The 24,466-nt window shown below is 45.5% G+C and overlaps 1 protein-coding gene across 2 annotated transcripts in view; it reads right to left on the reverse strand.

Annotated features, from left to right (window-relative positions):
- The window catches only part of PAPPA (pappalysin 1), a 365,052-nt gene that overhangs the window by 164,899 nt on the left and 175,687 nt on the right, over positions 1 to 24,466 (reverse strand). Inside the window, exon 1 of one of the 2 annotated variants that reach the window (XM_061477060.1) lies at positions 15,920 to 16,700. The exons of the other annotated variant lie outside the window; for it this stretch is intronic. Coding sequence (XP_061333044.1) covers positions 15,920 to 16,316 — 397 coding nt within the window. The 5' untranslated portion in view covers positions 16,317 to 16,700. Of the gene's footprint in view, positions 1 to 15,919; positions 16,701 to 24,466 lie in introns of those variants that run through there. 2 annotated transcript variants of the gene reach the window in all.

Here is a 24,466-nt window from a genome sequence, read left to right on the forward strand (position 1 = left end):
TGGCAATTCTTGTGTTTAGCTGAGCAGCAGGAAATATCGTATGTCCAACCTTTCTTGTGTTATTTCAGCCCTTCCACTTCTGGTTAAATTTGGAACCAAAGAAATGAAGAATAACAATATAGCATGTACATGTACTACTTTCTCTGTGCACGGACCTAGATACACACGTGCAGAAGGGTTTGAGGGACCAGACCGGGGTATTCCGAGCACTTGGCTTGCATTTGAGTTTTGAAGAACAGTCTCCAGCTGAGGATGGCTCAAATGGAACAAAATCCTGTCTCAGAACACTAATTACCTTTGATAGGTCTTTGGTCTGTATTTTCTGTGTGCAACTCAGCCGAAGTCACAGGAATAGGTCATTTCAGCACACAGCCTAATACCCTCCGGACTGCTGTTCTGCCCTGAGCCTGAGACACAGACCACCCAGCAAGGAGACAACAAGCAAAAGTCACCCCAGGCTCATTCTCTGCTTTCTCATTCAACTTCTTTGTTTTTAACGAAGTCTGCTGTGTTAGCTTGACAGTCCTGACATTGCCAACGCTCCAGCTTCCAGAGGGAAACCTTGATTTTGCTCCCCAAAGTTTGTATCCCAGAGGTAAATTCTTGGCTTCATTGAAGTCAACAGTAAAACTCTTATTACCTTCAATGAGAAAAGATTGCAGTCTTGTTTTTCAGCTTGTTTTCAGATTAGCACACTGTTTTGAAGGGGAAAAGTCAAGTCCTTGCCCAGCACACATATGAAACTGAGCCTGGTAATTCAATGTAGTGATGCCGAGGAAGTCCTAACAAAGAGCTGGAAATCTTATGATGATTAGAAATATCTTACCAGTGTCAAGGAGAATCCATAGAAATACTGGAAAAGGTAAAGATTGGAAATTAGCACCTAATGCTAATTACTGTTGGCTTCAAGTATGCTTTTGCAGTAATAGCTGAAAAACCCACACTACTGTGATGTTAGAAGCACACAGACACAATACGGGTGATGACTGAATTACATCCTATTAAACACCTTGTGATTTGGAAAACCACTGAATTTTACTTTAAAAGTTATGGTGACATGCTCCACCATTCTACTCAAAAAAGGATTTTCAGTGACTGACTACTCCCGGTGCTAAAATACAGCTTTTTCTCTGTCTGAAGTTGCTTAGTCTCCATGTGCATCCACTGGATTTACTCTTATCCTCTATTATTAGATTTCCAACCTCCAATTATCAGATTAATATTCCCCAAAACATATACTTAGAGATCACGATGATCAAGTCACTTCTTAATCTTCTGGAGTCAAATACTTTAAGACTTGTTGCTAATCATGTAATTATTGTCATTGTTAATTATTCTGTCTAAATCCTCTTTCATCCAACAATCTTCTTAAACTGTGTATACCGGAGTTGTACAAAGTACTGCAGCAGCAGTGTCAGCAACAGGGATAACACAACCTCCCCTATCCCATTCAATGCTTCCCTGTTTACATAGCCAACGATGACTCCAAACCTTTGGCCACAGCATCACACTGGCAGCTCCCATTTACACTCTTTATCTATTCCAACAGGGAGTTACTCCTACTCCTACTTGTTGAGCTTCCAGGTGAAAGACCCTTCCCCCACCATCCATCCTTTATGGAGGACCTGCCGTCCCTCTTCCTATATAGATGACTTCACATTTGGCTTTATTCTAATGCATACTGTTTGCATGTTCTCAGTTTCTGAAACCACCCAACTGAGAGTCCTGTTTTGGTCATTGTTTACCACTCCCTCAACTCTGCAACATCTGCAAATTTTATCAGCACGGATTTTTATGTTTTCTTGCAGGTTGTTGACAGAAAATATTAACTTGTAAAGAGCCAAGTTTACATTGTGCCAAATAGGAGGGAATGTGGCCAGAGTCGCACTGTTCAGGCAACAGTGCTGTTTTTCAGTAGGGGAAAATAAATACCTGTGATGCTCATGAATACGAGCTTACACAAGTCAAGAGAAAAAAGATGGGACAAATAGATAAGTAGGAGATTGGCAAGATATGCCTATTTTTATGTCTTTTTGTCTCTTTGGCATTCCACAAGCTGAGTCTCCTCTCTACAGCAGCACAACACTGCAGGGACCCAGCAGGACCCTGAGCAACGGGGCCTCTTGGCTGAGGATTTTCTCTTCCACAACAGGGTGGCATTTGCCATTTACAACATCATGCATGAGCAAAGGGCTTGCACTGGTGGTATCACCTCATCCTTACAAACAACAGCTCTCTGAGGTTGCTGAGATGAAACCTCAATAATGCTGAGAACCATTGTCCCACCTTCACAGGCAGAAAGGACAGTGCTGAAGCACGTCAGAGCAATTACGAAAGTGGCAACTAAAACCCCAGAGCAACCTGTGTACCTCCAACCACTGTCACAAAATCAGCAGCCTGGATTCACAGAAGAGGGAGCCTGCTTCTCTCATGCAGCAGTTTCAGCACTGCTGAAACAAACACCCTTTCTTCCTCCTAAAGCATCTCATTTATCGCTGAAGGAAATCTCTGTTCTCTTCCCAAAACCACCAGCCAAAAAGAAACCTCTACCCTTTGCAGCTGCCTGTTTCCTTGTCTGCCGACTAGTCTCTGTCTCTCCTTTCCTCACGGAACATCTTGTTGCGGTGCCCTTCCATAATAACTTTCACAATCAAACGTGTGCCTCGTCAAGCTTGCCCTATCACCAGTGTTTGACAAGTGTCAGGCAAACCCCATAAAAGCCAGGCTGGGAGTTCGTCAGTGCAGAGGACACCATGTGTTGAACACATTGACAGTTCCCAATAAATAACATCCCTGCTGAACAGCTGGGTGGATTGCTTGGGTTGGGAAGAATGTTGGCCACATTGCCTACTTACGTGCATCCTCCTCAATGATGCACAGAAGATCCTGTGCATGGGGAGCGGAAATACATCACTTCCAGAAGATACCAAAGTATTTAAAAGAAAGAATAAATTATCTGAGCAAGTTTAGATCCTGACTCAAGGTTTATGGCCAGTTTCAGACATACAGATGTGCAATAAAGCATTGAGTTTCTTGGTATAGGTACAAGAAACGTTCATCCTGAGGGAGGGAAAGGGAGACATGGGTGACGGTAGAAAGAACTATCCTAATCCCGCTTCCTTCTTCCCTCTCTCTCTTGATAAGCACATAGCTCCCATTTCATTTAGTGCCTTCTTCAGTTACCAAAGCACAGAAACTTTTCACCAAAACAGTTTGGCCTTCTCAGTATGAGACAGAATATATGGATGGGGCAGAAAGGCCCTTGCTTCTCTGCCTCTCCATCAGCACTTGAGGCAGAAGGAAGAGTTTGGTCCAGTGCTCAGCCTTCCACCACTGCAAGGAATCTTCCTCCATGAGTGCAAGTGCTCCCAAGCCCACCTCTGCTGCTAAATCCCAACCCCACAGAAACCATTGGAGAAGAAACCCAGACCCCTCACGGTATCATTCTGCCTCTGTGGGATGCAGCTGCTGTTGCTTCCCTCTCTGGCCTGCTCCATAGAGCCTGCAGGTGTTTGGATACAGCCATTTCCAAGTCCAACTGGTGCTATGTTGATGTTTAAACCAAACTAAACTAAACTCCTGGTATTACAGCATATAGCTGAAGCCCACCACTGCTTGAGCACTGCCTCTGGTGAGACACACTATGTAAACAGTCTGTTTGATTAAACCATCTCAAGCAAGAGGGCTTTGGGGAATTCCAGCCTTTCCCAGCACAGAGCAGAAGATCCTCTGCTCTTCATTAGTTCAGAGCTCTTCAAAGGGCAAGAATGAATCTCCTCCTAGGAGAAACTGTTGAGAGTTAATCCTGGAATTCTTGGAGGAAGCTCACCCGTATAAATCAGGATCATTTCTACCACCCCCGTCCCCTTTCTTTATTCAATCTGCTCACAGGCAAAGGAATTGTGCAACAACTGATAAACTTTGTCCATGCTGTGCTACGAAACGCTCATTCCTGATTGCCTTCCCCCCTGTTGGGGTGGGAGGTGGAGAGACCACACTGGAATAGTCTTACAGATAAGACTTGACAGAAAATATTTGTACAATAAGAGAAACTGCTCTTTCAACAGAAAGAAACAGATAAGACTATTTGAAGCTGTCACATTTTAAGGTATGGCCATTCTGCCAGCACTGGAGACCTCTTGGAATACATCCAAAACTTCAAGGCTCTTAGGACTCGCAAGTGGGACCACAACTTTCACATCCATTTTATCTGTTAAAACTCCCATCATCTCAATTTCCAAAGACATTCCCTATGGAAAAAGGGGAGCCTGGGGTGGTGACATGAGCAATGCATCAGTACCACACCTCTGCACAAGTGAGGAGCCACAGCCCTGCCCAGTGCTGCCCCCTGAGCTTTTCTTTATCTAGTGATTTCCCCACACATTTTGAGCTGCCAGAAAAGCTTTTTAGAGGATCCCAGTGTCTCCTGGAAGGAAAAACCCACATAATTCCCTCACCTCCTACCTGAGACCACCAAGGTGCAGTACTAAGGGTATAACCCACGAATATCACAGAAAAATTGAGTTTTTCTTGCATTCCCCCTGTGCTGTAAAGGGTTTGGGGGACCTCTGGAGCAAGTTAAAAGCATTCTGTGTTTCCCAGCATCATTACTATGCCTATCCATCCTTTGCTCCAGAGTTCGTGGTGACTACACAAGTCCCATCATGGTACCTATTTCCTTGGGTCCTACTCTCTTCCACTTCTTTAAAGCTGATGGTTCTGCAGGAGTGATGAACCCCACACTCACACCTGTGTGCTCAGGCTATAGTAGGACAATTACCCTTTGGGGTAGTTTAGCCCTTTTGCAGCCTTTGCACAATCCACGAGCAAGAATTTTGCCAGGAGCCAGGATTTCAGGCTTTAAAAAAGAGAAAAAGACAAAATCTGTATGTTTATCAAGAAAAACTTCTACAAGTTCATTGATACCAGCCTCCCGCTCAGGGTTCCTGAATATGGTCCGCGCTATATTCACACTATAATGTTACTCCCTTTTTCTTCATGTTTTCCGTGACAAAGGGAAGAGAAGAGAAAGAGGCACAGCGAGACAGACAGGCAAACATCTCGGCAAAGAAACTCCTACAAGCAGATGCGGAGCAGGAAACATCCAGCAACCCTGCTGGCTCCAACCCGCAGCCTGGACCTGCGTGCATGGTTGATTTTCATTAACTAACTGTTCTTCCTGTGAACTTCCTCCGAGGGTGTTTGTTTATAAACAGAGGAGGGGAAATTATTGCTGGAGATGGGACAGTATGGGAGGGGGTGAAGGAGTTTAGGGACACAAGACTGGAGGGTAGAGTTCAGAGGGTGTTTGTTGCTGGAAAACACAAAGGTCTCACTGTACAACTGGTCTATGGCCTAATTTCACAGCCTGGAGGGATTATGATAGGTATATACAGAAAATGCTCCAAAAAGTAAAAACAACCCCACATTGTACAAATGTTTCCCACTGCATCACCGTAACCATTACACACCCAAATGAAACCATCGACAGTGGTGACGGTGGCTGGAGGTTGTTCTCCATGACATCCACTTCTCAGCTTGTTCACTTTCCCCATTGCACGCACTCTGTCGCTGCCCCAAATTCTACATGTTCATTGGTCTGGAGCAGCCCCCCCCGATTTCCTCTCCAAAGGAGTTACTCTAGGTTTACATTGGTGTGTTTAACAGCAGTATCTGGCTTGTACTGCTCACCCTTCTCTCTGCCAAGTACATGTTTCAAAATCATGTGCGTAATGCATTTAGTTAACATTTGCTTTTTCTCCCAGCACTCCTTTTCTCCCTGAACATCTCCATTCATGAGCTACAGCACTGCAGGCTTCCAATTCTTGTCTAGTTCATGCTGAATATAATTCCCATTAAATTATCACTGGTGAAGGGTGCTGTTTTGACCTCAGAGAGGCTGCAATGTAAGACAGTAGTAATGCAAGCTCCAGATTTCAACCTTAGCACCTCAGACTTTACAAGCACAGATGCTGCTGAATTCAGAACAAAATTGTGCTGATTGTATGATGTACAGCCTCCTTGGTGATGCTCCCAACAGAAACATGGGTCGTTTAGCCATGAGGGCGTGCACTAGATGATGATCCCTCCCCAGAACAGTCTAGGGCACTAACACACCGCACGCAAAGCCCCTTCTGCAACCTCGCACTTGATCTGTATTTAACTATTATAGAATGCTTTGGGCTGAAAGGGATCTTCAAGCTCACCCAGTTCCAACCCTCTGCCATGGGCAAGGACACCTTCCACTAGAGCAGCTTGCTCAACTGTGAGTTGCTTTTGCCTTTCATTGGTAAGCTGTGATGTTCAGAGGCAGATTTTCAGCATTTCCTGGGAAGACAAGCAGTTACGTATTTTACAAGCTGTTTCTGCAAGTCAATATATTAATCAATGCACAGATGTATAAAGAATATCAAAGTATTCTAATTTAAATAAGAGTTCTCTGAACTAAGGGGCTTTGCTGATATTTGCTTTTCTCTCCCATTATGGGCAGCATATGCTGTTCCATTTGAGAAATACAATAACTCATGCTGATTCAGACATCACCAGCATGGCTGGTTCAGAGATATTAATTCCAGACCATCTGATTTTCTGCCATCTCCACAGAGCTCATGTCACAAACGCCAGCTGCCTTCCTCTCCCATCGCCTGTGTTGCCAGTTCTGTCAGCAGTGCGACACCAGCTCAAAGACCTCATCACCACCATTAGCCCAGTACAGCCATTACCCACAAGGAAACATCCTACAGGAATCAGGGTGTGTCGGCTTCACATGGAGAACAAGTTAGACTAGGGAATAACTGCAATTGCCCCTGAAAAACCCAACAAAGGTTTAACAAAAGGCCAACCTTGCTGAGCTCTGTTCCTAGCTCTGTCACCAACACATCTTGGTCAGACCAGAGCATCCCTCTGTTCCTCAGTTTCCCTGGTTTTAAGGGCAATGTTCTCCCACACCTGAGAAATGTATCACCACCATCAGGAGCACGTTTTGAGGCAGTTATCAGGATGACAAAACACTGCCTTGCTGCAAAGAGAAAGAAAAATAACAGCACTAGGATACATTAGTACAGGAGCAAAACCCCTATGTTGAAAACTAAGTAATAGTGGTAACAGTGAAGTCCTTTTTTTGCCATTTCTTTTCCCTGTCTTAAATAAAACAAACAAAATAATGGTGATAAGATCTGTTTCCTTAATCCAATGGATGATCTTTGAGAATATGCTTCCAACACTAACAGCAGAGAACAGGCAAGGAAGAAAACCAGGGAGGAAAAGAGCCTGCAACTGATGCTCGGTGTCGGGAACAGGGCTGCTGTTCTTCTCCCAATTCCATGACGACACAAGACTCCTGGGAATCAGATGAGGGAGGGGAAGATGGGTCAGAAGAGAGAAATCCATATGGGAAAGTGATTTAAAGCAAACACAGAGACAATAAATTACATAAGGAAAAGGAGGAAAAACACAGGGAGGAAAGAGGAGAGATAAAAGAGTCAGAAGGAAGACTCAAGGAAAGCCTACCAGACCCCAGGAGGTGATCAGCAAAGAACAGAGTGGTTTTCTTCTCTAACACAGCAAATGTTTTGCTTTCATGAGCTGGTATCATATCTCTTAGATGCTGCTTCACCAGGCCAGTTCCAGATGCTTCTCAGTTTCACTTCACCCTCACTCCCTCTTTGTGAGAACAACCGCTCGCTCCTTGTTTGTGTACCACTAGGATGGATATTAAACAGAACAGTATCAATAATTCCTGGAAAATATGCACCAACATATGACTGACTAAGCACACAAACACACAGCCTGCTTACCCTCTGTTCCCACAGCACTTCCAACACCGCTTGGCTGAAGCCACCAACCTGGTGGCCACCCTTGGTCTGCCAGCAGGGGATAACCACCTTCCCACAGTAAAAAGAAGATGAGAACTGCGGAGAGCATGGGGTTACCCACAGCACACGTTTGTAAGGGAGGAGGGAGCCAGCAACTGTGTGGAGCAGGAAGAAGGGAAAGACAGGGGAATCAAGGACACCAGATAGTAGAGAAAGAACTGAGACTATGATGGTGATAAGAGAGGGTGGAGAGATTGGACAGGAAAGTTCCACACTTACATCACCCAGCAAAACAGAAACCCAGTCAGTGTGTTTTGAATAAGTGCTCTTTTTGACACTGAAAAAATAGAAAATGAAAAAAAAAAAAAAAGAAAAGAAGAGAAAGGTTGAAAGAGACAGAGGCCAAAGTGGGGTTTGGAGTATAGCAAAACCAACCAAACCAAACATGGCCCCTTCCCCTGGCCAATTCCTCTGACGTTAAGTAAGGCTTTGCATTTTTATTTCTCTTGTATCCAAAGCAAGAAAGCACAGCAAAATACAGGATGGTAAAGCAAGGACCATGGAAAGGTCCAGGCTGCAAGGGAGGGATGCCGAAGACTGAAATCAGAGCCTGAGCCAGAGTCAGCCAAGGTCAATGGTATTTTATCGTGCTCTTGAACAGGTTTAGGATCAAATCCATGCTGCCTGCAGAAATCTTACATCATTAATCCAGCCCCATTCTCACCAATGGATAACCTGACTTGAATCTATATTTGTTCACAGCTCTATGATACATACTGTGTTCTCACTCGGTGCTGACAACCTCACGGGTGCTGAACAGTGCTCGGCTACGTGAATTGCTCTGGTCACTATGCACAATGGCAGCAGAAAGCAAAATTCTGGGATAAGATCATAAACATATAGATATTCACTCCTGATCTCTTTTAAATTCACCTTTTTGAGTTCTGCTCTGCTCATGTTCAGAGTAAAAGTACTTTGACTTCATGGATGGCTTTGGGGAGAGTAAACTTTATAATAGGCACTAACATCAAATCAAAGCAGTTTACAAGATCTGCTGCCACTTGTGTCAGGATATGTGGGGAAATAAACAAGCTGCTCTTCCTTGATCAGTGGAGTTTAAATGCTCTATTGATCTGGGAAAAAATCAAAGGTGCTTTGGAAATTGTGAGTGTGTGTGCATGCATGCTCACACCGGAGAAAATGAAGGGAAAGGTAGGGACGAGCAGAATTAGCAGAACAACAATCAAGCATTTCTTCTCCACAGAAAGCTGAAATGGAACTAAGAATCACACCCAGATGAACCTGGTCTAGTGAAAAGTGTCCCTGCTTGTGGCAGGGATTGGAACTGGATGAGCTTTGAGGTCCCTTCCAACACAAACCAGTCTGGGATCCCATGAATCTATGTCAGCTACTGCAAGGGGGGTGCAATGCCCACAGAGCAATGGAAAGATAAGGTCAGAAGGAAGGAAAACCTTCATTTTTAGAAATCTCATTTTGGGGAAAATAAACACCCAAAAAGGACAGCCCAGGCAATTGCTCTGTGCCCAGAACATCACATGAAGCACATGCCCAGAACCTAGGAAGTAGAAAAGATACTTTGCATGTTTGAAATAGAAAGTGTAATCTATCCTGATCATGTAAAGATGGTATCAGAGGAAACATTTGGTAGTATTGACAGAGGAGGTTAAAGATGAAAAAGACGATATGAAACCTGCTGATGTAGTTGAGAGAAAACTGTAAAGGGTTTTGATCAAACACGACTTTTCTGATGCATTTTCTGAAGAGCCTAGAATACAAGATTTGAAGAAGTAAAAACGTAATAAAGTGAACGTGTTTGTTCTTACTGTGTCGGGATGTAGGAGCTGCCACCCAGGCAGAGAAGGGTGGGAAATGTTTGATACAATATTTTTCTCAGCAAAAAGGGGAATTAATCCAAACAGACTATCTCCGGGAAATATTCTAACTCACAATTCCAATGCAAGTTTCATAACTGTCAAAACACCTGATTCTTTTTGCACTTTCTGAAAAGAAGAAAGCTGATATCTTCTACCAGCAAATGTTTTTCTTTCCCATACTTAACACTTTTGTAAGCCAACACTTTGGATTTGAGGTACTTAAGATGTTGTCAATCTGCCCTTCTCCCTTCCTGTCTTACATTATAGTGGTGACTCTTAGTCTTAGCTAAAGACCTTTGGTTTATAATAGAGCACCGGGAAATTTTCTGTGGCCTGTGCTATATCACAATCTACAAAGTGGATATTCTGTGAATGTTTGGACTAATTATCTGCTGTTATATCCCTAACACTGCAGGGAACGGAATTTGGCAACCCAGGTGGTCCCTTCTCTGCTTCTGCTCCTATAATTTCTATCAGGGAAAGGAAAAGAGGAGCTGAAAAAAAAAAAAAACAACAGCTAAAATTGGAAGCAAAACTCTTACACGGGAACATTTCAGCTGACCCCAGCCACCAAAGGGTTTACTTTTGTTTTTTTCAATATGCCTTTTTGTAAAAAAGCCACTATATTCTGGCTCCGGCCAGCATAAGCAATGGAAATCCAAGGCACTCGGTTACTCCAGGGACTTGAGAGCCCCTAAATCCCATTGGTCCTGCTGCACTTTTGTCTTAAAGCTGCTCAGGCAGACACTGGGGCTGCACCTCTCTTGTACGTCCTGATGGAGCCAGACCCAAGCTCCAAAGAAGGCGTTTCTCCACCCATTAGCATGCCCCAGTGACCCGGGTGTGCATCACTGCGCAAGGTAGCTGGCCAAGGATCTCTGCCACCCATGGCAAAGGTTAATGAATACATTAAACTAATGGAGCAGCATCAGCAGACTCCTGGGTCCTGTTCTTCATGATGAAGGTGAGTGGTACCTGTCATGGGCCAGGAGGGTCTGGGCCAGGATTCCCTCCCAGCTGCCACAATGCTCTTCTAGGATTTGGGATTTAAGCACAGTCCCATGTGGCTGGGACTGATGATGGGCACCTCTGCCTCTGCTCAGTGCAACCACAGCCTCAGGATCCCCTTGGACACCTACAGCACTCCAGGTGGGAGGTGATGTGGAGACCCAGGCAGCAGCTTCAACCTGATGTGTTAACTTTCAGGCACCTGCAGCACTGACCAAGTCAGTCTCTCTGCAATGGCGTAGCGTGCAAAGGCTCTCCAAGGGCTTCTTCTTGCCCTCACTACCGCAGCTCAGCTTGCGCTTCTCCAGACATCTCCATGAATCCCTAGGGAGAGCCCCGCTCCTGCTCACTTTCCAAACACCATCCCCTCAGCTTGCTTTATGCCTCGCACGAGTTTTTCTAACTGAAACAGGCTGGCTTGAAATAAATCAGGCCCAAATGAAGCTTGGAGAGGCAAGCTCAGCCTGGGACACATCTCTGTGCCTACAGAAGACAACCATACATCATTTAGGAATCTAAATGTACCATTCTTCATGCACACAGTCATATTTCCCTCTTTCATTACCATCTTAATAATTACAGCAGTCTACATGTAAGTGCTATAAGAAAAACAAAACCAAACACAGCTTTCTTCTAACTGTGCTGTTCTGCCTCTTATGTGTCAGAAGAATGAGACTGGTTAAAATCGGATATCTGATGGAAAGAAAAAGTTCTCTTTCTTTTCCGGTTCCTGACTCTTGTCCTGGCTTCTGGAGCCTGAAGAAAATGTGCTGTTTCAAATGCAAATATTCAGTGAATGACAAGGTATGCCATGTTTTTATCGTGGCCTATTAGTCCAGCCTCATTCAGATCTATAGTCCTGAAGTAGGCACTCATTTGACCCCGTCTACAGGGAAGCCAAAACCACAGTGGTACCTGCAGCCTTCAGCCGTGGTGTGTTGGAGGCTTGTCACCCTGAAGGAACAGCTGGGCAGGTGTTCAAGTTCCTGTCACTTTGGTCCATGCACTGCACCCATCATGCCCATCACCCTGCTAATGCCAGCACTAATTGCATGACAGAAGTACAAGCTTTACATTGACTTACTTATTAGTCCTTCATTCTAATACTTCACTACAGATCAAACCAAGGAAATTCAGGCTATAAAAACCACCAGGCTGTTGGAGATGAGAAATGCTGCATTGTCTATCTACCTGTTATTTTAATGCCAGTGAAACTCAGAGTAAACTCTCCACAGAAAACAACCTCAAGTTCCCAACAGACCCGCTACAAGGATCAGCTCTGGGGACAGGACCCAGCTCACTGATTTTCCTGAAGGGTATTAAATCAATACAAGACTCCCAAACTTCATATGGGAACCAAATTAACTCCCCAAAAGCAAACATATATTCTTATACCCTGTGGAAGGAACAGACCTACACAGTCTCCATTACATATCTCTATAGCTGCCCAGTTATGGGACCTGGCACAGATGTTTCTCAGACCCTGATACACTTTCAGTGAGCTCCACTGTGTTGATTTTAGCCTTTCTTTCCCTCTGAATTTTGCTGCAGTTTTATGTTCATCAAGGACTGAAGTTGGGAAAACACAGGCGCTCCCTTGCATATGAAGCTTTATTAAGTTGGGATCATCATCTCTGTTGGCAGGCACAGGAATAGAGAGACAGAGGAGAATGAAAATGAGAAGGGGAAAAAAAAAGCCCAACCAAAACATAAACAGCTTTCACTCTTCAGGGCAGACACGCCTTCTTACTCCAGATCATTCATCCCGCTCCTCAGCTCCCAGCCAGTAAAGAGTCAACATCTCATTCCTATGAAAACATGAGCTCTCCCGCCCCTGAGCCGTATAGCAGCAAACGCACTGACAGGGACTCGGAGGATCCTGTTTCTTAGGATGGAGTTGCATTTCCCCAGTAGAACTGAAATCTCTTTGCTTACAACAGAAGCAAGGTCAACGGTGCTTTGAAGCCTCTTATTTTGCACGGCGTGTGTGTTACCTAACGGAGCACAGTCCAGCCCTTAACTCCTTCCTCCACAACCACAGCCGCGTTCAAAGGCTCTGCAGAGGGGAAAGCGCGCAAACGCGCATGATTAATACCATGTGCACATGTGTGTGTTTACAAGAGGGATGTACTGTGCTGGGTGGTAGGTACGCACATCCAAGGAGTGTTTGTCCAAGAACTATGTGGCCCGGGGAGGGAGGAGAATACACACAGAGCAGGGAGAGCAGCACCGGCGGAGCGCAGCGCGGACACGAACATGCTGCCGAGCTTTTGCGTAACGCGGATCAATGGGTCAGACTTCCAGTTTCCCAACAGCTTTCCCTGACAAATGCCAGAACAGATAGCAGGGAAGTCAAGCAGGGCAGCAATAACATCACTGCCAACCGGCGTGAAAATTGGCAGAGCCTGGCACAGAGGGCTGCCTATCATCAGAGCCGGGGCATGGCCCGGCACGATGACGAACCCACTTAACAGTGCTGTAAAATTAGCCATTTATGAAAACAAATTGAATACTGCAGCAGAGGGTGACGTAAGGAGAGTTGGCTCCAGACAGAAACTCCTGTAGCCTGGATTAGCAGAAGAGCTCCGTTATATCAGGGCTCAGGCGTAGGAGCTGATAACAACTTGGGTCCTACAGGAAATTTTGAACAGACACAACAGGCTTTCCCCTATAGCACGTGGGGCTCCTCTACAACGTGCAGTGCCAGAAATGGGGGTGGAAGGGAAGCAGTTGACACAGGCAGAAGGTTGGGGGCAGAAAGCAGATGAAGATACAAGGAGGACTCTGAAAAAGGGGTGTCTTAAAGTCAGTTTTGCCCGCTCCCTCAGGGCTGCACATTTATAGTTCCCCACTCTGCAACAGGGATGGAAACTGGGGAGAAACTCACTTCTGGCACTGGCAGCAAATTTGACCCAGTCCCTACCCCCTGCCAAACACCCAGAAGGGCTCTTGCTTCCAGTGAGGTCCTACAGATGCAACTTCAACAGCAGAACCAGGCTCCGGAGCCCGTCACATCCCAAAACAGTGAAAATGAGAAAGCCAAGAGTTTTGGCAGCCAGAACCCTTGATTTCCTCATTGAGGGAAGCGTAATCTCTCCCTAAGCTTGCTGCAGGTCTGGGAGGCTGTGGTGTGCGGAGGATACTCCGAGTGAGTTCCTCTTGGAGCTCTTCCAGGTGTTTACACACAGAGCCAAACCTGGCTCCTCTTCAAGAGTGCCTGTGAGGGGGGCAGGGGCAGCTTGGAAATCAAATAGAATCCCAAAGTCCTCCCGGGCTGAGCTGCAGGCTCCGCCGTGCAAAACTGGGGCATTTCTTTTCATTTTTCACAGTGGAATGTTATTTCCATGCATAAAATGGGTCAAGTGTTTTATACAGGCAACAACCCAGCCTCCCCCATCCAATTAAAGTATTTTACTACAAATGATCTTTGTGTGTGTGTGTGTGTGTTTGTCTAGGCTCCCTATTGTGTGAATTAAGAGATACTTGCACCAAAGACAGACATGGGGTCTTAGGTGTTGGATTAAACACATTAAGAATCACACTGGCTATGTCTCGCCACAGATGAGATCCGTGTAAACCCAAATTCTGCCTTTCCTAACTTGAAAGGGAAGCACTTGGAGCCCTGGGGCTTGAGATTGGGAAGCAGAAGAGTGGAGTATGAGAAAACCAGGGGAAATAAAGCAAGTGATAAGCTATTTCACCTATGAAATCACTCATCTGCCTGTCCTACTGAAGGGACCAGCCCATGCCCGGCACCCCCTGCCCACCCCAGCAGCCCCACACACCCTGTGTCCCCCTCCTCACAGCAAGCCCGGCAGCTGGGATTGAGGAAGCGAAGGGAAAGCGCTGCCGAGTTCATCTCAGTTTGTGTTTTCCTTAGGACAAAGCAACTTTCCAGTGAGAGGACAGTCGCATGGGACGGGGATGGGGTGATGGGATGGCAGGAGGAGGGTGGCATGGGACAGAGACGGGGCAGCCAGTACCACAGCACAAGCATCCACTGGCTTCTGGTAGGAAGTGACTCCAGTTAAAGGGAAAGGGGAAATCCTCCCTGTCTCTTTAAGGAATCCTAGGACATGGAAACTTTGTACTCTCAGGGAATCTCCTTGCCAAAAGAACTGTAAAACATGTCTTTCTCCCCCCCCCCCATTCCTTTCTCTTTCTGACTTTTTTCTTCTAAGGGCATTTCCATTTTCTATGACTTCCTTCACTGCAAAGATGGATGTGGCGACGTTTATAAGGGTTGGTAACCCCCCAAAAAGTATCCGATTTCAGGACAACTTTGCTGCACTTTATCACTAAAGCGGAGAGGAGACGGGAGGGGGGGAAAGGACCCAACTTCATGATGGGCTCATAAAACTGAAATAAGAAAAGTGCAATATTCCTCATGATTGCTCAGCTCAGCCAGCCCAGGCTGGTAGCTGCTTTGAGTACTAAATGATTTTATAGGGCTATTTGACCTTACAATCATTTGTGTTACACTTGCCATTTCTAAGGAGAGACAAAAACACCGCACACATCCTCTCGCTGCAGTGCTGGTCCCAGCCCTCACTGAGTGTCCTGGGCTTGGGAACTTTATAAACTCATTTGATTCAGTGTAGGTTTCACAATAGCCAAAAGTTCCTTTACAGCTTTCTGGAAACCACACGCTAACATTGCCTCCGAAAGGGCAACAGGGAAGTACACTAAAAAGCTAATAAAACTAAGGAAATCATATAGGGACCTTAGATATTCATTTCTCTGCAGCCACACACCAGACACACACGTTTCTTTCCATACACACCACACAAGCTACTTTCAAACGCTCTGTTTTAGTTTTCCAACGTGAAAATCAGGTAAAAACCCACCGTAAGAGCGCTCTCACCCATCCGCGTCTTATTCCATACACACAGAGTAAAGGAACTACCCAGGATACTGCCATTTCCCTATGCAAAAGTTTACATAACTTTTCCTGCCAGCACAGACTTCCAGACACTTTGCAGAGCTCCAGTGTTCCACCGAAGACACAGATACCCAACGCAGCCGAGCGTGTCCGCACAGGCATTCCCATCCCTCTGCGTGTGTGTGTCCGAGGCACATCCAAACGCACACAACACACACACTGCACACACACACAGACACACACGCACGCCTACAGCTGGCTGCTCCGGTTCCCCAAACCTACAAGGGATGCTGCAGCCACAGGCACGACCAACTCCCTACCTGCAATGACAGCCGGAGATCTCTGTCCTCCTTCGGCTTTCAGCCACACTTGCAAAGTGAAGGCATCTCGGGGCAGCTCAATATCTGCTTTCAACCGCAGCTGATCACCTTGCCCACTGAAATAGAGCGCCCTGCTCGGGGTGAGGGACTCCTCGGCGTCCTTCACCTCCCGCTGTTGCCTCCTGCGGGGGCCATGCCCGGGCTCCAGCCCGGCCGGGGAGCGCCTGCCCCGGGCTAACCTGGTGGCACAGGTGCCCGGGGCAGTGTGGTGGGGCGGGCGGCTCTGCCTGGTGTCCCTCCGCGCCCTGCGGGAGCGCTCGTCCATCCCACATTCGGGTCCACTCGCTAGGGCTGTACAGAGAAGCGCAAGAGGCAGCAGCAAACTCCAGAGCTGCATTTCCAATCTTCCCCCCCCTTCTCCCCTGCAAATCCTCCCGATCTGCCAGCTTTGGGCTCCTCCTTGCCTTGACTTTCTTCTCTTGTTCACCCTTCTTGGTATTTGCTCTTTTTATAACCCTTCTCAGTTGCTTTTTCTTTTCTTTTTTCTTTTTTTTTTTTTTCTTCTTTCTTTCTTTCTCTTTTTCCTGCTTATAGATTTTTTTCTTTTTTTTTTCCCTTTTTTTTTTTACTCTCAAAACAAATGCAAATATAATAAATCAAAACTCCTTCTTGCTTGAAATGTATTCCTCTCTTCTTCCTTCTCTATCTCTCTTCTCCTCTATTCCTCCACAGCTGGAATTCCTCTCTCTTCTTTTCTCTGCTGGATTTTCTTCCCTTTATTTTTTTTTCCCTTCCTTCTTAAAAAAAAAAAAAAATACAAAACACACCAAAAAAACCCCCAAAACCCCCCACAACCCCCCACACACTCACTCACACACACACAACCCAAAACAACCCCCAACACAACCCCCCCAGCTTCCTCCAAGACTCAGCCCCACTGATTGCCCTCCCCCCAAAAGATGCTCTAATCTATTTATTTTTTTGGCCTCCTTTATAACATAAGGCACAGCCCCCTCCTTCCCCCCAGCCTCCCCCCCCCCCCCCCTTCTTCTCCACAAAATGAAAGAAAAGAGAAAAAAGCCCCTCAGAAGATGAGTAAACAAGAATATGCTAATCTACTCTAGGGTGCTCCACCTTCCCAATTGAATGATTCCCATTAAAACTGCAGGGATCATGACTAATCAATCAGCTTGAAGGAGCAGATAGCTCCAGAGGTTCAAACACTTTTGCTGTTTGCTTTTTCCCCCCCTTTCTTTTCCTCTTGTTTCCCCTATCACTTCCCTCCCACCACCCCTTTATTTATCTTTTAAAGAAGACAATCAAGATGAATGGATCAATGTGACAGGAATCCTGCACCCCGCTTCCCACCAGCTCCCCAGCTTTCTTGCTCAGTCCAGTCCAAAACACACATTCCTATTTTTTTCTTTCTTGGCAAAAGAGAGAGCTATTTCTCCTCTCAGACTCCCCGTTGCACTTTGCTGGTAAACCTTATGCTCCTCTGCAGCACATAAAGAGTCTTGAAACTTGAGTCTCAGATATTTTTTTTAATTGCCCGCTTGCTTTCTTTCTCCCCTTTATTTTTTTCACTCTTTCTCTCTTTTTTTTTTTTTCCTATATCTTTCTTTCGCTCTTTTAGGATTTTCCTAAAGTTATGCAATCAGCCGGGCTCCCCCTTTTGTGGTCCCCCTCAGTGCAGTTGTGTGCAGCTAATCCAAATGTTGCATCAAAAAGGTCCCCATCGAACCATCAGGAGCTAAAAGGAGAGTGAAGCTTTTTTGAAGAGCATTTTGCCTTCCAGAAGCTGGAGCCACGGAGCAGGATTTGGCTTTTGAATGCTCCAGAGACTCCTGGATTTAGGTTGGGTTTGTGTTTTTGTTTTTGTTTTTTTTTTAACCATAATAAAAAAATAAATCATTAAATTTATTGGTGGCTTGAGTCAAAAAATCCTCTCTCAATATTGCTAATGTTTCACAGCCTAAGGAATTCAGCTCCTCGGGTTTCCTTGGCTCAGCTGGAGCCACAGGTAAGGTTCTGCTGCTTGCTGCTTTGGAGATCTCTGGTTCTGAGCTGGGACGGTTCTTTCTTTTCCTCCTTTCTTTTTTTTTCTAATACATTTTTTTTTCCCTCTTGAAAGGTCTCAAAGGCTCCCCCTGATGGCAACAAAAAGGATTTTTCCCAGTACTTAGTGAGTGGAAATGACTTAGCAGTAGCATGCTCTGAATTCACGGGCCACGGGACACTTAGAAGTCCAGAAGAACCAAGTCAAGTCGCACCAAATCCATTCACAGACCCAGCAACCCACATCATGCTCTTCTTCCATCTCAAAAGTAACAACTGGTACATCTTGCTTTCCTATAAACTCTATATAAACAGCAATCATACAAGCCACTTTCCCTGGGACTGTAATCTTCCTGCTTTTGCAGATTACCCTTTTAAGATGAGCTATTTATGACTGTTCACACTTAAAATATACATGATAAAATTAATGAAAGTAATTTTTTCAGTGAGAGAAAATTAATAGGACAAGGGGGGATGGTTTTAACCTGCCAGAGGGGAGATTGAGATGAGCTCTTAGGCAGAAGCTCTTCCCTGTGAGGGTGCTGAGGCGCTGGCACAGGGTGCCCAGAGAAGCTGTGGCTGCCCCATCCCTGGCAGTGTTCAAGGCCAGGTTGGACACAGGGGCTTGGAGCAAGCTGCTCTAGTGGAAGGTGTCCCTGCCCGTGGCAGGGGGTTGGAACTGAATGAGCTTTAAGGTCCTTTCCAACACAAATCAGTGTGTGAGTCTATGAAGGAGCTGCTGCATGTTTGCAAGGCTTCCAAGAGGTGTTTTTTTTCAGTTTTATACTAATTTACGAACACCCAAGAATGTACAAGTGGCATTTTCAGAGATGTTTGGTATATCCATAACATCCCACCAGAAACCAACAGGACCGACAGCTGAGCAGCCCCTCTCCAAGCACACATACCTCCCCTCCACAACAGCTCCACTTACACGACAAAATACTGGCAACATCGACACAGTTTAGAGTAGGAGACCTCAAAGCAATTAAGCCTCTCAACAACCAAGAGGAAATTGTTAGTTAGGAAACAAACTCCGCGGTACAACCTCCCATAAACGTCCTGAAGAACTCAGAGGGATGCAAAAAGGATGCTCCTGCGTACGTGCCTGCTTGGGAGGAACAAGTTAAGATCATAGATGAAGTACTGCACTTTGCTCTTCCAATTCAACACATCAAGGACAGTGTAAATCAAACAACAACTCCGGAAGTTTAAAGTGAATCTATTCAAATAAGAGCTAAAGCAGGATGAGACCAACTGCTGGGGAGTGCTTCTCCACTCAGCAACTCCTCCAAAGTCCTAAGGAATGTCGCCCACATCGAGTCTGGACTGGCAGGCATTTCAACTAAAATAATGCAGGTTCCAGTTTTCCCAGTAGCAAAAGCTAATCGTGTGAAATCACAACCCTTCTTCAGGACATTCTGACTTGGAGGAAATCATTAAGAAAAGGACTGAAACATTTCCATTTGATGGCACCGTACCATTTCATTTTGAGCAGATTTGACCTTCTGTCTCTTCTTAAGATATTACTGGAAAAAGGAGCTCCACTGTGACCAAAATGCAACACTTCAATGCATCAGACTGCAACTCTAGTAACAAGTTCTGGGGTGTCCTTGTTACAAAGGAAAAGCCCAAAGCACAGCTTCTCATACAGCACAGAGCATGAAAAGCTGGAATTCACCTCTAGTGCACAAATTACATGTTCAATCACTTTTATTTCTAAGACATAACAAAAACGTAAAGAAAATGCAATAACTGATACATACACTCTTGAATCCTGAGTGGTAAAGAGCAGAGAGTGGAAGAGATGGGATTTTAGGAACAGGGAGTAAATCTGCAATTCCTTAAGTCCATGGGTCAAATCTAACTTCCCTGACAACAGCTGAAATTCTACCCTGCACAGATGGACACTTATTCTCTGCTTAAACCAGTACTTAAGTGATGTACGGGCCTTCTGGCAGAGGGGTTTCTACCCAAGGAGAATAATCCTACTGTTGAACTTGAGTGGAGTATTCTCCTAAGTAAAGGGAGCAGGATATTGTCCTGCATCTAGAGTCATTTTCACAAGAAAAAGGGAAAAAACACCAAACCCTAGATACACATATAGAGACAAGAATTAAAATAGATATTTATGATATGATGCCAAAAAAACAGCGTTGAGCTACATGCTGCATACAGTCATTGTAACTAGAAATACTCAGCAGGAATCTTAGCTGAAGCTGCCAATAACTCCCAGGTTCAGGACTAGAGCTGAGTGAATAAATCATAGCAAATAATGGTTTTGTTGAATTTTGACTCTTTTTTTCCCCTCTTATTAGCAAGGAGGCTGCAAAACCTCTCAAATATGTTTGAAATTATATTCCCATTTCTTCCTCATATTTAGCATTTCTCTAAGGCCAATTAGCACACAATTTGCTGGAATGTACACATTCTCACATTTGTTCTGTGTTCATTAGGCAAGGAAGTCACACAACATTCTTTTGGGCTCCCTGGAGGTCGGGTTTAATCGCTCATGATATAGTAAAGTTCCTAATTTTGCATACAAGGGGAGATTCTCCACTGCTTGAAACTCTCCTTGCGAAAAGCAGCCTTGGCTCTTCAGCTTACTCACATGAAGGTCAATCAAAAACAATGTTTCTTGAAAGTCAAGCTGAAAACTCTGCCAGTTACAGCTGAATCGAGGCCCTACTATTTTGGGCAAGTATTTGTACATATTTGTCTTCACTGAGCACCACTCCATCAATCACAGCAGAGATTTGCATGGCTCTTACCCCTCACCAATACCCCAATCAAGTCTCCCTGAACTTGGCTTGGGTTGAGGATGGAAACGCAATCCAAGAGCTACTCTGCTCAGAATCAGACAGGGCCCAGACACCAGATTTTAAGGCAACGTGTTGGATTCGGGGAATATTTTATGCAATCAACAGTGGTATGATAGGAATCACGCTGCCTCCACAGAATAGCGAGGAATGAAACCCAAAGAGCCGAGGATAGCTTCAAAGAAAAAGCGATTCGGGCGTTCTGGGTTGTGAATCCCACCATGTCCAATTTCACTTAGGGACTGACAGAGCCACTCGCTTGGTGTCACAACCAAGACAGGGGCTGCACTAGGTGGAACTTGGCTTCAGCTCCTCGTAAGCCCAAGTAAATGCCGAAATGCCAATAACTCAAACCCCAACAATCCAAACATGCCAAACATGTTGTGCCTTGGAAAGGATTTAACAGAAGACCTCATTTGGACTCAGTGTAAATTCCCCAGTTTTTCACATATTTTCTCTATCTGCCCTTTCTCCACCCGTTTAAAAAAGGACAAATGATTCAAAGCCTGTGTGCTGCCTTTACTGTCACACTCCACACTAAGAACAACCCTGATTTTAAGGGTCTTTTATAACTATTCCCTGCATACTCATAATCCCATACAACTGCACTAACTTGACCAGAATTCCGATCACCAGCACTGTGTTGCCTTTATGAGTGGATAAGAGACTCTTCTACTGCTGGTTCTCCCATTGTCCCACGCATAAACCACACACTCCGGCAATCTACATCAATAAACCAGCTTCATGTCAGTTTGAAATACAGCATTTAAGCCAGAAAAGTTTACTGAACAATTAGCAAGTGCAATAAATGACAAGCAAGACTAAACACATAATTGATGACTTCATGAAGGTATCAGGAATTTTGTAAGGTAATTTGCAGTCAGTGGCTGTAAATTCCTCTTTAAACCTGGCATGCCACTCTCTTTTGCCCTGCAGAGAGCTGTTTTTCCTAACAATACTGATGCCTGTTTGCCTGGAATTCAGTTACTTTATCCTTCAAATTTCCCTCATGAAATATCGTATTTCCAGAAAAGTTACATATTCTTTGTATTATTTTTTTTTTTCCATCACATTCTTGAAATACGTTCTTGGGGATGGGGTAATAATCTCTACACCGTTGCAGTGAGAGCAAAAAGAGCCAGTAGATGATGTAAGTGATGGGGCACATTCTGCCTCTTCAATTAAACCATGTAAATGCCGATTGATTTGGTGGGGCTGTTTTAATTTGGGCTGTATACCCAATAATGGGTGTTCAGGATGGTCTGCCTGGATTAAATGCTTCTTGGGCATGAAGAGAAGAACCACCATATACTTCACCTACTTGATGCTCCGTGGCCACTCCAGGGTCATATCCCTGTGACCCAAGGGGCATATGTGAGGGTGCACAGGGCTTATGTGAGCAACCCAAGGAGGTCCCATGGGGCAACTGTGGGGCCAAACGCTCTGCCTCTCACCTCTGCAGGGCCACATGTGCTACAGGAGAGCACCACACAGGAGAAGGAGGCAGGTTCCTGAATCAGCAGACTGATGGGGGCAGCAAACTCACAGCCTAAAGCAAAGGATCCTGAGAGGAGGAAGGACATCCTGGGTCTCAGCAAGTGCCCACAGCACCATACCCAGATAGACCCACATCACTCAGATAACTGAGGAGCATCCCTGAGTGTCCTTGGCAGGAGTGAGCTCCCAGTACCCTCCCCAGGGCCTCCAGGCACTGCCTCTATACCAAAAGCCCTGCCTGAAGCCCATTGACCCTCTTGCATAGGTTTAAAATCCCTACAAGAACACAAAACCTCTTTGCCTCACTTTCCCCTTTCCTTTGAGGAGGTTAAAATAATGCTTGCTTTAAAAGTCCGTTCACCCAGAGATTTGAGATGCTCCAATGAAACCACGATGGTGAAACCCAGAACTGCAGAACACTGGTTTTAATGCTTCTGCACTGTTTGCCCAAGGAGGAAAGAGGGGACATGAAGTGATGCTCTTGGAAAAAACAGGTAAAACCCAGGAAAGTGCACAGGGAGATCCCTTGATTTTCCAGAGTGCAAGATGTGTGATGTGGTTGCCAAACCAGCTCACCCAAATACACCCTCCGGTACTTCAGGGTCTAATACTAATGAAAGAGAAGTGGATCTGTCTGGGAGGGAAAGGGGAGCAAGACATGCAGTCAACTGACTAGGAAGGGAAATATTCCTTATGATCTGCACCTCCTACTGATTTGCAGTTACTGGTAGCTGGTTCATGACCTGCAGGAGGACAACGGGGCCATTGCTTTACTCACCCTTGAGAACTTTCAGTTTGTTTGGGCTGCAGTCTGGAACCCAAGAGCTGCATCCATGACAGAACCCACAAGTTCACCCTGACATCCACTGAGGCCACCTCAAATCCATCACTGGGATGCGCAGGAGCACTCAGGCTCCCAAAACAGCCAAGACCAAATCAGGAGGGTGACAGGGAAAGAAGACAAGACTCTCTCACTGAACCAAAACTTATCCAACAGCACCAGAGAATCATATAACTCAAAGAGAGCAAAGATGGGGACTTGCTTATTACAGAGGGTTCCCCTGCCCTTGTAACCGTACAGTACCTTAGCAGATACATTCCACCCAGAGGCATATAGTCACAACACAAAACACACCCCTGCAATTGTTGTTCATTAGTCACCACTCCACAGCCCAGCCTCAGCCCAGAGGTCAAGGACTGGGTGAGCTCAGGAGCCTGAACTACCCTCTTAGACCTACTAATGTTTTCCCCACAAGATAAATAGCATGCATGGGTGCAAAGAGGGGAGGGGGACTGCATATGGGGCCTCTGCTAGCTGGGTACCTGTTCAGAAGATACATGGGAGGTCATCAGTCTTCCAGTGCTCTGCTCTGACATTTTCCTCTAGTCATACATCACTTTTAAAACATTAAAGAGAGGTCATTATCTGCTGTCCTGGAGGAGGAGCACAGCAGAAGCAGCTCCAGCCCCATGCACCAGGGTGGGCTCCCTTGGGGAGGGTGGCATCAGCCACCAATAGAGAGGTAGGTCCAGGAGGTGGGCATGGAGAAAACAGCTCTGCTCCCTCAGCTCCCCCAGTGTGCAGTCAGGGAAGGGAAAGCCAGAAGGGAAGTCTGGTGCTGGCACATATGTATGGGGAGAGACAAGCAGCAGGACTCAGCCAGATGGAAATACACGGCTTGGGAATAGTCTAGAAAACTCAAACATATCAGACCATGTTTTGGTATTCACGGGCATCATCTACAAGAAAGTTTAGCAAACCCAAATGTTTTCCCTAAACTAAATATCTGTTTCAATGCCAGCACCAACAGGATTAACAACAGAAACCTGTCGTGTCTTGCTATTGAAGACGATCATCAAGGAAACGACGAACAAATTGATCAAGAGAAAGATGCTGCGTGTCGTTCTGCAGCAAGAAAGCCAAAAGACAGGATTCGGAGGAAAAGCTTCTCTGTGCATTTGAGAGCGATTCCCAGTGAAATGGGATTTCCCCTTTCTGCTTTCATTTGAATGGCATTTGAAAAACACAGCTGCAGAGCCCCATGCACACAAGGTATGGAGCCAAGTGGGGCTCCATACAGGAGCCGTCACAGCCTTCAGCAGCAGATCTGAGTTTAGCAGTTTATCCTGACAGCATGCAGGGTCTTTGGCTCAAATGCTCCCAGGCCTCAGC

Source organism: Pezoporus flaviventris, unplaced genomic scaffold (assembly GCF_033815535.1).
Source record: "Pezoporus flaviventris isolate CSIRO_AGI_PZ_B2104156 unplaced genomic scaffold, CSIRO_AGI_Pfla_v1 ptg000097l, whole genome shotgun sequence".
Taxonomy (NCBI): domain Eukaryota; kingdom Metazoa; phylum Chordata; class Aves; order Psittaciformes; family Psittacidae; genus Pezoporus; species Pezoporus flaviventris.